The sequence below is a fragment of the Schistocerca piceifrons genome, chromosome 8 (assembly GCF_021461385.2).
Source record: "Schistocerca piceifrons isolate TAMUIC-IGC-003096 chromosome 8, iqSchPice1.1, whole genome shotgun sequence".
NCBI classification, from domain to species: Eukaryota; Metazoa; Arthropoda; class Insecta; order Orthoptera; family Acrididae; genus Schistocerca; species Schistocerca piceifrons.
The window spans coordinates 345,981,318-345,995,755 of record NC_060145.1 but is presented as its reverse complement, the minus strand read 5'-3'; the positions used below and the strand labels follow the sequence as shown (position 1 = coordinate 345,995,755).

The window sequence follows — 14,438 nt, the reverse complement described above, 5'->3', positions numbered from 1 at the left end:
GTATTAAAATTCATGGAGAAGAAATAAAAACTTTGAGGTTCGCCGATGACATTGTAATTCTGTCAGAGACAGCAAAGGACTTGGAAGAGCAGTTGAATGGAATGGACAGTGTCTTGAAAGGAGGATATAAGATGAACATCAACAAAAGCAAAACAAGGATAATGGAATGTAGTCTAATTAAGTCGGGTGATGCTGAGGGAATTAGATTAGGAAATGAGGCACTTAAAGTAGTAAAGGAGTTTTGCTATTTGGGGAGCAAAATAACTGATGATGGTCGAAGTAGAGAGGATATAAAATGTAGGCTGGCAATGGCAAGGAAAGCGTTTCTGAAGAAGAGAAATTTGTTAACATCGAGTATAGATTTAAGTGTCAGGAAGTCATTTCTGAAAGTATTTGTATGGAGTGTAGCCATGTATGGAAGTGAAACATGGACGATAAATAGTTTGGACAAGAAGAGAATAGAAGCTTTCGAAATGTGGTGCTACAGAAGAATGCTGAAGATTAGATGGGTAGATCACATAACTAATGAGGAAGTATTGAATAGGATTGGGGAGAAGAGAAGTTTGTGGCACAACCTGACCAGAAGAAGGGATCGGTTGGTAGGACATGTTCTGAGGCATCAAGGGATCACCAATTTAGTATTGGAGGGCAGCGTGGAGGGTAAAAATCGTAGAGGGAGACCAAGAGATGAATACACTAAGCAGATTCAGAAGGATGTAGGTTGCAGTAGGTACTGGGAGATGAAAAAGCTTGCACAGGATAGAGTAGCATGGAGAGCTGCATCAAATCAGTCTCAGGACTGAAGACCACAACAACAGTATCTATCTTACCCCTAGTGAGATAAGCCTCTACGTCCTTACATTTGTCCTCTAGCCATCCCTGCTTAGCCATTTTGCACTTCCTGTCGATCTCATTTTTGAGACGTTTATATTCCTTTTTGCCTTCTTCATTTACTGCATTTTTATATTTTCTCCGTTCATTAATTAAATTCAATATTTCTTCTGTTACCCAAGAATTTCTACTAGCCCTCGTCTTTTTACCTACTTGATCCTCTGCTGCCTTCACTACTTCGTCCCTCAGAGCTACCCATTCTTCTTCTACTGTATTTATTTCCCCCATTTGTGACAATGGTTCCCTTATGCTCTCCCTGAAACTCTGTACAACCTCTGGTTTAATCAGTTTGTCCAGATCCCATCTCCTTAAATTCCCACCTTTTTGCAGTTTCTTCAGTTTTAATCTACAGCTCATAATCAATAGATTGTGGTCAGAGTCCACATCTGCCTCTGGAAATGTCTTACAATTTAATACCTGGTTCCTAAATCTCTGTCTTGCCATTATATAATCTATCTGATACCTTCTAGTATTTCCAGGATTCTTCCATGTGTACAACCTTCTTTTATGATTCTTGAACCAAGTGTTAGCTATGATTAAGTTATGCCCTGTGCAAAATTCTACCAGACGGCTTCCTCTTTCATTTCTTTCCCCCAATCCATATTCACCTACTATGTTTCCTTCTCTCCTTTTTCCTACTCTCGATTTCCAGTTACCCATGACTATTAAATTTTCGTCTCCCTTCACTACCTGAATAATTTCTTTTATCTCATCATACATTTCATCAATTTCTTCATTATCTGCAGAGCTAATTGGCATATAAACTTGTACTATTGTAGTAGGTGTGGGCTTCGTGTCTATCTTGGCCACAATAATGCGTTCACTATGCTGTTTGTAGTAACTTACCCGCACTCCTATTTTTTTTTATTCATTATTAAACGTACTCCTGCATTACCCCTATTTGATTTTGTATTTTGTATTTATAACCCTGTATTCACCTGACCAAAAGTCTTGTTCCTCCTGCCACCGAACTTCACGAATTCCCACTATATCTAACTTTAACCTATTCATTTCCCTTTTTAAGTTTTCTAACCTACCTGCCCGATTAAGGGACCTGACATTCCACGCTCCGATCTGCAGAACGCCAGTTTTCTTTCTCCTGATAACGACGTCCTCTTGAGTAGTCCCCGCCCGGAGATCCGAATGGGGGACTATTTTACGTCCGGAATATTTTACCCAAGAGGACGCCATCATACAGTAAACCTGCATGCCCTCGGGAAAAATTAAAAAATTATGGCTGTAGTTCCCCCTTGCTTTCAGCCGTTCGCAGTACCAGCACGGCAAGGCTGTTTTGGTTAGTGTTACAAGGCCAGATCAGTCAATCATACAGACTGTTGCCCCTGCAACTACTGAAAAGGCTGTTGCCCCTCTTCAGGAACCACACGTTTGTCTGGCCTCTCAACAGATACCCCTCCGTTGTGGTTGCACCTACGGTACGGCCATCTGTATCGCTGAGGCACGCAATCCTTCCCACCAACGGCAAGGTCCATGGTTCCCATTCTAATTTTATTCGTTGCTGCACATACTGAACAATCCAATATACTATTTTTCACCTCCAGCCAGGTATTTTCCTCAGTAAAATAATAGTACAGTTCTGGAGTCCAACACGCCGTTTAACTGAGGTACAGCCTCATCGGCCGCAAAGATTTCAACAGTTTCATTGTTACTATAACACCACTTGTATGTGAACAACAGAATATATTCTCTTATCTCCACCGGGGTCACTGACGCTCTCGGTTGCTCGCTTTGATCTATTCTTCAAGCACATGAACTTTCATGACATTGTTGTTGCTCTACAGATATTAAAAACGCTTTCAGTTTGCGAGGTAGATGTAAAACAGTCGCACAATACAACAAAGTACGACCAGAAGAGAATAATGCTTGCCTCCGAAAATGCCCAAAGTTTCCGAAAAGCGAAAACGAAGACCGAAGCAGAAGTCTATAATCGGAGACCAGGTCACTCTAACCAACATGTAGTCTAAATAACAAAAAAAAAAAAAATTCACTGAAGATTAGAAAGCGTATCTATGGTCAGTTTAATAATGTTTTGTCGTATAACCGCACATATTCTCATCTTGAATCGTAAATTTAATATTTTATGATAATACAATTTCCCCTACTGCCAGTACGACGTAACGGAGCATGTATGTTTCCCGGTACGGAAAGAGGAAAATTATTTTATACCAGTACACAGTACCGACCTAACTACAGCAGTGCCCTCTGGTGCTAATCCTGAGGAAAATTAAAATTTGTTGCCACATCATCTTGATTTAATTTTCTTCCGACACCAACAAAACATTCAGGTGATAAATGTTTACTGCATAGCTTAGTAATGTTTTTCTTTTAAAAAATTTTCAAGGTATAGATAGAAACATTACACTGAATTAAAATTGTTACCAGTATTGATGATTACGAAATAAAAAGTTACGAAGTTCATATTGTGGACGAAAAAGAAACGTAATGTTTCATAAATCCCTGCGTGTATTTTCATGACGCTCATGTGTAATGCCCCTTATCAATAAATTCACAGGATTTACTGGTAAGTACATGTTTATAAATAGATTATTCAAAAGAATTTGATACTGATATCATTCCTTAAGTTCAATTTATTATTTAATACTGTGATCTCGGAAAAAGAATTACCATTTTTTTAAAACATAACTCGAGAAACAAAATATTATTTCTTTTCATATATCTTTCCCGTCCAACAATTACGATTATACTGAAAACATAAAAGACACTTACGAGCAAACCCTAGCACTGTATCACAGTCGCGTGACCTGAAAGGCAGTGTATGCAAACAAAAATTCTGTTTTGCACATATAGAATAGGAATATGCAGAGGCATCCAGAAAAATGTAGACACTCTTTGATAGTCAATATTAATGGAAGAAAATGACATACCATAAGAGTAAGGTTATTTTGTGTTCGAAATGACCCCCATCAGCGGCCAAACAACGTCCATGCTCCTGAACGGATGACCAAACTACGACTTTCAGTATTGCTGGCGTCATAGCCGCACAGGATGCCTCGATGATTTCTCGTAGCTCATTCAGTGTGGCTGGCTTCTGTTGATAAACTTAATTTTTCAATGCCCCGCATAGGTAGAAGTCAAGAGATGTCTGGAGACAATAATAGTGGATATTCAACAGCTCCTCTGTGACCTATCTCTCGTCCAGGCATATTTTCATCAGCGTAGGCTCTGACATCTCTGTGGTAGTTAGGCGGAGAGCCATAGTGTTGTCGATAAAATCTTTCATTTCCGAACACCTCATACATGGCAGGTAAAATCGATCCTTGTAGCATCACCTCACCAGTTACAGTGTCTTCAAAGAAGAATGGGCAATCAAACTGCACAATGACAGACCACTGCACACATTAACACTCGATAGATTAACAGGTTAGTCCAAGACAACATGAGAATTTTCAGGAGCCCAGTACACGCAATTGTGGCGCTTTACAGTACCGTTCAGATTGAATTGCGCATCGTCAGACCAGATAATCATCCTTGCATCCTCACAAGTCATGCCTTGAAACCACTTGTAGTACTTCCTTTATCCAGGTCGTCATCGTTCATACCATACAGCAGTCTTAGACTGTACACTTTCCACTTTGGTACTTATGCAGTTTAGGGGGTACATGCGCTTTTCACGAAAAAAGTGTTTCTGAAGATATAAGCATATATATGCATGGAATACACAAAAAATTATTTCAAAAATTGTGTGTTACAGTCATATCTGATGCGCTCGTCACCAAAAAAAGATCAATTAACAGTCTCAAAAAAAAAATTTATCGAAAATGATGTATTGCATGTGTATGCACGGAACTTCAAAAACTTTTTTTTTTTTTGCAAAAAAAGATGGAATTAATAACAAAATTTTCTCAAATAGTCATATTTGTTTATTTTGCACAGATATACATTAAAGCTCGAATCACAGATTAGATAAAAACAGCTATCTCAAGTTAATTTGCAGCATTAAGATAGATTTTTCGAACACGCTCAATGAAATTGTGGAATGGATTTTCCCCAAAACGTTGACGCCAGTATTCCGTGCATATATATGATTATATCTTCATAAATACGCTTTCCCTTCAAAAATTCTCGTGATCAGTGCATGCACCCCCTAAACTGCTTAAGTGCCCTACTTTGCAGCCATCAGAATCTGTCGTATGCTTTGATCGGCTTACCTCACTTTCACGTGCACCCTGCTTCACAGATTTCTGAGGTGACCTGGAAAAATGTTGCAACACAGCAGCGCTGGAAGCTGAACTTGTTGATGTTTATGGTCAGTCAGACCTATCCTTATACACATTCTGAACAATACCGTCGGCTTCAAATTCATGTCGAAAACGATAAATTGTTGTGCATGATGGTGGCTGAGTTCCGTACACATACGCAATTGCTGTTGTACCTCCATCTTGTTTTCGTGTACATCCAATACCATTTCAATAAGACCTTACGTTGCTCAAACGACAATCTTACTTTATTCATTGCTGCACTGTCATTTGCTGAAAAACACTCTTCAAGATCTGTTGAGAAAACAATGGACTACATGGCCGCGAAAAACTGCAATATGACGTCAATTTGTTCCAAAGACATTAACTATCAAAGAGTGTCAACATTTTTCTGGACCCCTCTGCATACATAGTCAACATAGCGAACTGTAGATATTGCCAACATCAAACCGATGTAGTCACGTAACATTGGTATAACATTATTTACATTCTGCGCTAGGACCAAAATTTTAATATCAAGACCAGTCCATACGCATTGATCTGTTTGCGCAGATTTCTATGCACGTCACATTTGCACTTACGAACTGTAGCGTATAGAATGGAAATTCAGGCAGATACGAGATGTGCGCAAATCTAGAATTTGGTGTTGGCAGTTTGAGTAAAATCGTTCAAATCTGTGGGCACAAACCGCCTCTGCGAATACAGATCGTAGCGTCTGCACTGGAAATCGCTGCGTTGGCGCGCAAGTCAATTGTTTATTGAATCGTTTCCTCGTCAAATTCGGGAGATGAGCGCCAGCGCTCTAGAGAACTCACTGGTGAATTTATTGAAATATACACGAGTCATTTGAGTTTAAGGAAATTCAAGAGCAAAGAATCAAGCAATCGGGATAATTACCTAACAGATAATGCAACAGCAGTTGAGCCTGTTGCAAACACGGGAAAGGTAAGTAAGAAGATTATTGCTGAATGTTTACCAAAAAGAGTTAAGCAAAGTAACGAAATCTGTTCTGGTTGGCTCTAGAGACGAGCAAATATAAAAATCGAGTTTGTGTTATTTTGATCTCCTGTGCTTTCTAATCCAACAGGAACTACTCGACACCCAGCAGGAACACGATTAAGGACGGAATTAAAGAGGTTGTGTCACGCGAAATGGAATATGACAAGTGAAGAACGTCAATAAAAATTTGTGTCTCTTCATATTCACATGCAAATAATTTCGCCAGTCGTTATGCTCGTCCTGTGACTCGTAAAGTAAATTAAAGCGTGAAAACTGCTGTCGTTTAAGAAGCCACTGTCTTGAATATTTATATCGTCTTTTCACCTACGACTGTTTGCATATTTTTTGCAACACAAGTTGTGAATACAGACCATCGAGGAATTTCCTCCGTTAATAGCTTAACCGCCACAAATATGTGCGCAGATATCTGCACAGATACTTATTTGTCCTCTTTTTACACATTCATTTATTTTTTTAGTAACGGCAATGATGAATAAATATTACTGCTATGGATGAAAATTCAAATACATCAAGGAAAAGAAAGTTATTTTTCGTAGTTACATGGAACAAAGTCTATAGCTATTGTACTACTGTAGTAAGAAACGATTTGCATGTTAAAAATACCGATATTCTTCGCTGCTACTGTGCAACACATCTCCTCTATTGAACAAGTGCTCATATCTCTTATGGTACGCATTTTAGAGCCCATATCTGCCAGGCAATTTTTCCTTGTTTTGGTGCTTTGTGCGCAGATTTGCAACTGATCTTTAACATAAACAGATACAACATATTGCACGTAAACGAGCAGAAAGACCCATAGTTTTCTGATTACACGACTGCAGAACAAACATTGGCAGCAGTGGCATTCATAAAAGATCTAGGAGTATGTATACGGAGCTATTTAAAGTGCAAGAACCACATAGAACTCACCTTAGCTAAGGCAAACGGCAGACTGAGATTCAATGGAAGAATCTTAAGAAAAGAGTCCACTCATAAAGGAGGTACCGTACAAACAATGGTTCGAGTAAAAATTGAATATTGCTCGTCAGTCTGGAATCTGTACCAAATAGGATTGCTACAGGGAATAGAAAAGATCCAAAGAAGAGCAGCGCGTTTCGTCACAGTATCATTTAGTAAGCGTGAAAGCGTCGTCGAGATTCTAAGGCGAATCCAGTGGAAGACGCTGCATTACGGTGTGGTTCGTTGTAAGTCCCGAGAGCGTACGTTACTAGATGAGTCAAACAATGGTGCGGTTTCTGGGACTAATTTTTGGCTCCAGGTTGTCATGGCTGCCACACCTACGAGACTTGAAAGCCAGAAATCTGAAGGCATTGAACCTCAAGTGCTTCAGCCACAAGTCTTGGGGAGCAGACAGGGCGCGTCTCCTCCAGTTTTATCGAGCTTTTGTGCGTTCGCGGCTGGACTACGGGTGCACGATGTATGGGTCAGCGAGGCAGTCTTATTTGCATATCCTTGACGCTGTCCACCATGTGGGGATTCGACTAGCCACGGGTGCTTATCGCACCAGTCCCATACCTTGCCTCTGTGCTGAGGCCAGGGAACAGCCACTTACCATCCAGTGGCAGCTCCTACTGGTGCGCCAGGCTTGTAAGTTTCTTGCAGCTCCAACCTCGCCTGCTCACCATATTGTTGCTCATCCGCCTCTGGACCGTCTTTTTTCCCACCGTCCCCAGGCTACGATGCCGTTTGGGATCCGTGTACAAAGTGTGCTGGAGTTCCTCAGTGTGGAGTCTGTACGACCGCAAATCCTGAAGAGGCCCAGAGTGATTTTAGATTTGGTTCGGTACAGGAGAGAGAGCATTCCTGCTTCTGTTTTTAATGTGGTCTTTTCTGCCGTTTTATCTGAGCACCACGACCATGTGGCTGTTTTTACAGATGGGTCTAAGCAGGGTGACTCTGTTGGTTGCTCTGTCGTCTTCCCGGATCTTGTCTTCAAGGTCAGACTGCCTCCAGAATTTATCGTCTTTTGACACAGAATTATATGCCATCTTGCGGGCACTGGAGCAGATGAGACTTTCTCCCAGTGTTCGATTTCTCGTCTGTTCAGATTCTTTGAGCGCCCTTTACTCTTTCCAGCGTTTGTACCCAGCAGATAAAGGAACCCAGACTATCCACGAAGCCCTCCTCCAACTACAGCGACTGGGGAAGGAGGTGTCTTTCTGCTGGGTACCAGGGCATGCGGGAATTCTGGGGAATGAAAGGGCTGATCGAGCAGCCAAGGAAGCGTGCCGTGACCGTCAGGTCATTCAGTGTGCCATCCCACTGCATACCCTCACCTCGGTGTTGTGGTATGAACTCCTGTGTCGCTGGGAACATGAGTGGCTAGAAGTGACCGACAACAAACACCGTGCCGTCAAACCCACAGCTCGGCCGTGGCGTACTTCCTTCCAGCCACGTCGACGGGACGAGGTCATCCTTACTCGTCTTCGCATCGGCTACAGCCCTATGACGCGTGGACTTTTACTCCGGCGAGAGGACCCTCCGATGTGTGGTGCTTGTGGCATGCAGATCACGGTGCACCGTATTTTATTGGACTGTATTTTATTTGCTGACCAGCGGGCTGCAGCGGATTTGCCGGCGGATCTGCAGTCTATTTTATGCAATGCTCAAACGAATGTGGTTCGCGTTTTAAAGTTCTGTGAATTGTCCCACGTTTTTAACAAGATTTTGGGGAGATGTTTTTAATGTGTCAACAGGGTGGCTGGCTCACCCAATGTTTTTCGTATGTGGTCAGCCAGTCACATTTCCCTGTGCTGTTCTTTTAGCTGTCTTGTGTTTTGTTTTCCCTCTGTTTTAAATTCTTGATTAGCTATCTTGACTCCTCATTGGTTTTAGTGCATTTGAGAGTGCCTGTGCGATAGAGTCATTGTGTGGTCGTTTCGTGTGCATGCGTGTAGGAGAGTTTTCGTTCTTATCCACATTCGTTTGTTTTAATCGATGTCAGGGCGCTGATAGCCTCGCCGTTGGACGCCCATAAGATCCCAAACACACACACACACACACACACACACACACACACACACACACACACACACACACAATATATATTGCTTCCTGCCGTGTGTATCTCGCGGAAAGTCCATCAAAGTAAAATCAGAGATATTTGAGTTCACACGGATGCTTGCCGGCAATCGTTCTTCACGCGTACGATTCGCAAATGGAACAGGAAAAGGGGGGACGTGACAGTGAGACACCAAGTTCTCTCCGCCACACACCCTGCGGTAACTTGCGGAGTATAGATGTCGATATACGTCTAAGCTGTGACACTTATCTCAAACAAACGAAATGATTTTGCAACTACCTCTTCAAATTTTTGAGCCAAGGTCATTACACATGTCAAATGCAAATGTAAAGACGCATGTACAAAATCCACGCACTTTTGAGCGGGACTTGTATGCACTAGTGTTGTAATTACATTCAAAATCCGCAGAGAGTGCTTACGGGCAGACCTTAATACTGTACCGAAGTCTCATTTATGTACCTGATAACTACTCAGTTCCGTGCATTGAAATTCTGAACGCTTCTCCAGAGATACAGTATGGTCGAGATCACAGCGTAGCTTCAACAATCGTCGAAGACCTTTACTGACATATTCGGAACAGCCGAAAATACTACCAGCGAAGCCGAATTAATACCGTACGCATTTATTAGGACGTGGCAATACACGACGAATCGTGTTAGCGACATTGGTAAGTAAGGTAGTACGGTACTTCCTTGGTTATGAATATTGTCTGGTCGAATTATTTATAGGCTAATATTGGAACTTCAACAGACGCTATACGGGGGTTCAACTAAGACAACTTACATGTGGAGCGAAAGCAGTAGCCGTGTGTCAGTCCCAGTTGCAACTCCGAAATTCATCGCAGCTTACAAAGTAAGACATCTTTCTCTGTAACGTTATTTTTTAACGCAGATTGAAAATGTTGAATTGGCTGGCTGTTTTGTGGTTGAACAAAACGGTTCACGTGAAAGCTTTGTAATAAAATAGTGTGCGTTTTACTATAAAAGTGAAATTTATTTCGTTCTGTGCTTCACTGCTTCGAGAACACAGACTTATCGTGATGCATCACGTAGAAGATTACATCGAAGTTTATGGTCACATTCCTGTAGAAGTTAAAGACAAACTAATCGAGATTCAGAATGTAGACCAGACAGTTGAAACTTACGTAAATGAACTAGATTCTAAATCGTCTCTTTTTTTAAAAAGAGCGCCAGAAATGGACGACTCTCTGAGAGAGGCGGAATATCGATCTATCTGTGACGGTTATGATAAAGCACTAGGTTTTGCAGAATCAAAAATACAAATTGCAGATGGAGTGCGCGATCTATTAAACAGATGTTTCTGGGACTTATGTCAAAAGACCGCCAGGCTGAAGTCAGAACTGGAGGACAGCTGCCCAGGTGTCACAGAGAAGCTGGAGAGAGAGTCACTGTTTTGTGATGAACTGTTGGAAGAATGTTCCAAGAAGGAAAATGAAGAACGCTACCACAAAAAACGCGCCTCCTCGCGTCGGAAACAATCACTTTGTTCGCCAGCGTCTATTGAAGCAAAACTTTCTCTGAAGAGACCAGTAACAGTGCCTTGCTTACAACCAGCACCTGCATTTTCAGGTCCAATAAAGCATCCCATGTTTCCCGTAGACAATAGTGACACTAGAAGTTATTTATTAACTAAAAATCGAATTGGTACTCTGCAATAATTTTTCACAATAACTGAACAGAGCATGCAAAGTATTCGACATAACATACTAAGAAATTTTGTAGCTATTCACATTATGAAAGTACCAAAGAATGAAGGATGCTACTTATTCCATTACTCCGGTTCTGTGATGACCTATCTTGAACAAATAGCCTAAGGTAATAACAGCACTCTGGATCTGATTCATCAGTCATTTTGTAGCTTAATTAAATCAATACAGTGCCATTGTGAGTTCATATTGTATGTCCAGTCTATAAATATGTTATTTAACGTAATTAAAGATACATGTCTGACATTAACCAATGTTGATGGATTTTTGTTTGGATCCAGCAAATTATTTTGGATTTCATTTGATTATTCAGGTATTGTATGGCAGCGTAAATTTCTACTTCTAGTTTAACTGTGTGAAACATTTAAAAGAATTCCCATCTGGACCTTATACAGATACTGATATTTTCAAACAAGAAATGTTTCACTCACCACACCAGCATTGCCATCCAACAAGCATCTCACTATCTCCAGTGAGCTCTGCAGAGCCTTTCGCTTTTATAGATAAAATGAAAATAAAGTGTTTTTGCAAAGAACAGATGTTGACATTGCATCTTTAGGCATTTGCCTCATATTGACAATGTTGCATTGTTTGTTACGATGAAACCGTTACTATTTCATCAATCCAAAGTGCAAAATCCTAATTTTGGCAGGAGACTTACCCATATCAGAGAATGAGGTCTACCTTTGTTTGCAAGGTGCTTGGTAGTGTGTTGTCAAAGCCCATGATTTTGAATACAAAAACTTGGTTGTGGTGACACTGATGTGTAGCACATTTCAAGACCGAGATAGGTCTACTATGATGCTTTTATTTGCACTAGGGAATGAAAGTAGTGTAAACAAGTTTAAAATTATATTTTTTCTCATGACTGAAAGAAAATCATCTCATTGTTATTATTGGGTAGTGAAAGAACAACTTCTGCTTCATTATCTTAATTCTCACCATGGCTTTTGCATGTTGCAACATACACTTCAAGATTAGTACACAGGTGCCTCCTCATTGACTCTTACGAATACTCCTGTGTGCTTGCTCCTATTTCTTCGACTCTACTGCAGATGTTAGCAACTGACTTTCAAACTGATTACTTCAGCATCTTTCCCCCTTAATACTTTCACGTCTCTCTTAGATGTTTACAAAAGTGTGACCACGTCTGGGACATTTGTTCTTATACCTTATGCAATATTTTTAGCCAAGAGGGCCAGGATTTAATTCCTTAGGACAATGAGCTTCTTCTCACGTGAATAAATCGTTAGAAAAGTTGTGAAATTATAAACATTGTATATACCCATTTGACAGTGAAAACAAAATTTGAACCAACAGAATGGAGCAAAATATGGAATTATAATACATGGTGATAATAATTTAAAGTGTGCCTTCCCAACTTTTACAGTCAAATATTTGAGGGTGTGCCGAAGAGTAATGCTTCTGAATTTTTTTGCAATATGTATATATTAAGAATAAAAATGTAGACTGTTAACAACATTCAATTTAATTTTAAAAAGCTTTCACATTAAAATTCAGATGCATTACTTTTCTGCATGACCTAATAAATGAAGAAACAAATCCTAATCCAAACTCAAATACATTAACACAGTTTCCATGATTGGCTGCTGGAAGAGGTTTGCTACAGTATGTTATGTGTGTTTCTGCACCAGTTTTAATGGGTATTGGTGCTCTAAAGAGCTTGACACACATCATGTAATTTTGCATAGGTGTGTTTCAAACTTGACTGATACATAAGACTGCATGTGATTTACTGTTATATGCAAGATGGTGATTCAGTTATTTCCTGAGTCCACAGTCCAGCACTACTTTAGAAAGGACATTTTCCACCTGGACTATTGTTTATTTATGACCACAAGTCTGTACAATTCTCAAGAAACACCTATAACATCATAACTTGCTAACACATCAATTCAGTTTTTGGAGTATACACTGTTCTCAAAAATTTGTAAAAGCCAAATTATCCTTTTTAAAGTTACATCACCTCCTACCTCACTATTTCATCGTATTATCACTAGTTTCAGTTTTAAGTCATCTTAAATTTATTCCTACTTCAGAGATTACATGACATTTCAAATGGTAATAAAGCCATGATTTTTTTCCTTATATTGACTTCAAATTTTTCACTGCTTAGTTTTATTCTATGAGGAAAACCTGCTCAGAATTTTATTCAGAGTGGAGATGGTCAGAAGATGACCACTGGCCCACTGGGTTTGGAATGATACTTATGCCAGGTTTCCTTTTAAATTGCTGCTTTTGGAAGCTCTTTATTTAGATGACGATTTTGAAAATAGTTCAGTGTTGATGGCTTCAGCCCAAAATGATAACAGTAATCCTGACTTCACCAACATCAAGAGCGCCATTTTGCCCAAAGTACTGTGCTTTTGCTATGTGACACCAGTTTGCTGTGGGGTGAGTGGAACCGTTAGTGTAATAATGAAGGAAGGAAAGACGATTAGGATTTAACACCCCCTTGTGAACAAGATTTATTAGAAGCCTCAGAGCACAAACTTGGACTGACGAAGGGAGTGGATGAGCCCTTTCAAAAGAATCATCCCCATCATTCATCTTAAGTGACTTAGAGAAATCGTAGAAAACCTAAGTCTACACAGTCAGACAGGGATTTGAACTGCTATCCTCCCGAATATGAGTACAGTGTCTTATTACTGCACCATCTAGCTCAGTTTGGTTACGTGATCACTGTACTGACCCCATGCTAGGCACCAAATTGTGTAGTAGCTTTCCTGTCCTATTAACTGCTTTTAATTATTGGTAGGTGCCAGGCCACTGAAGGTACACCAGTAATTATCAAATTTATGTAGTTGGGAACGGATTACACAAAGTTAAAAGCAACTAACAGGGAACCACAACATTAAAAAAACAAAAGCATTATTAATTTGTGTTTGGAACAATTGCTCAGTACATCTCAGAGTCACTTGTCCTCGGTGGGAAAGACGTTTCTCATTAATTATTCCATGTTTCCCTGAATACAGTTGTGTGATAAATTACAAATACCCATCAGTGCAGCACTGACTCTGCTGAAAAGTGGAAGTTCCTCTATCATGGCACCAGCAGGTGTACTCACTGTGCATCCCTTGCCAGAGACAGCCAGTCTATCACAAAACTATTAGACAGTATTTCACATCTCTCTCTCTCTCTCTCTCTCTCGCTGTGAGGTTTATATCTGCAGAACCTAACAGCAAGTCAGGCAGCAAATGACTACCAACGGGCAGTGACGCTTGTAACTATGTTACCTTGGGTGACTGCACAGACCATCCATATGCATCATCATACACACCACAACTGTTCACTCTCTCTTCGTCTTTACCTCTTTGGACACCCTATTTCTATGTTTTCATGCCATCGGTGAGAAGTAATAAATTATTTCTCCACTGATGTAAGCTGCTCCCACTCATTTAAACTTGTAACTCCCTTCCACTCCCACTTTACTGGCAAATTCTCTACAGCTCTCACAGTTTGTGAGAGCATCTAGGCAACACCCTAGATGCCCTTCATTGGTTTCTGGCATCATACATCTTCT

General features: G+C 40.4%; 1 protein-coding gene across 1 annotated transcript; it reads left to right on the top strand.

Annotated features, from left to right (window-relative positions):
• Positions 1-10,207: 10,207 nt before the first annotated feature.
• Positions 10,208-10,846, top strand: LOC124712343 (inhibitor of growth protein 3-like). The gene has a single exon (XM_047242639.1). It carries the CDS (start codon positions 10,208-10,210, stop codon positions 10,844-10,846), a length of 639 nt encoding a protein of 212 aa, XP_047098595.1.
• Positions 10,847-14,438: the final 3,592 nt, after the last annotated feature.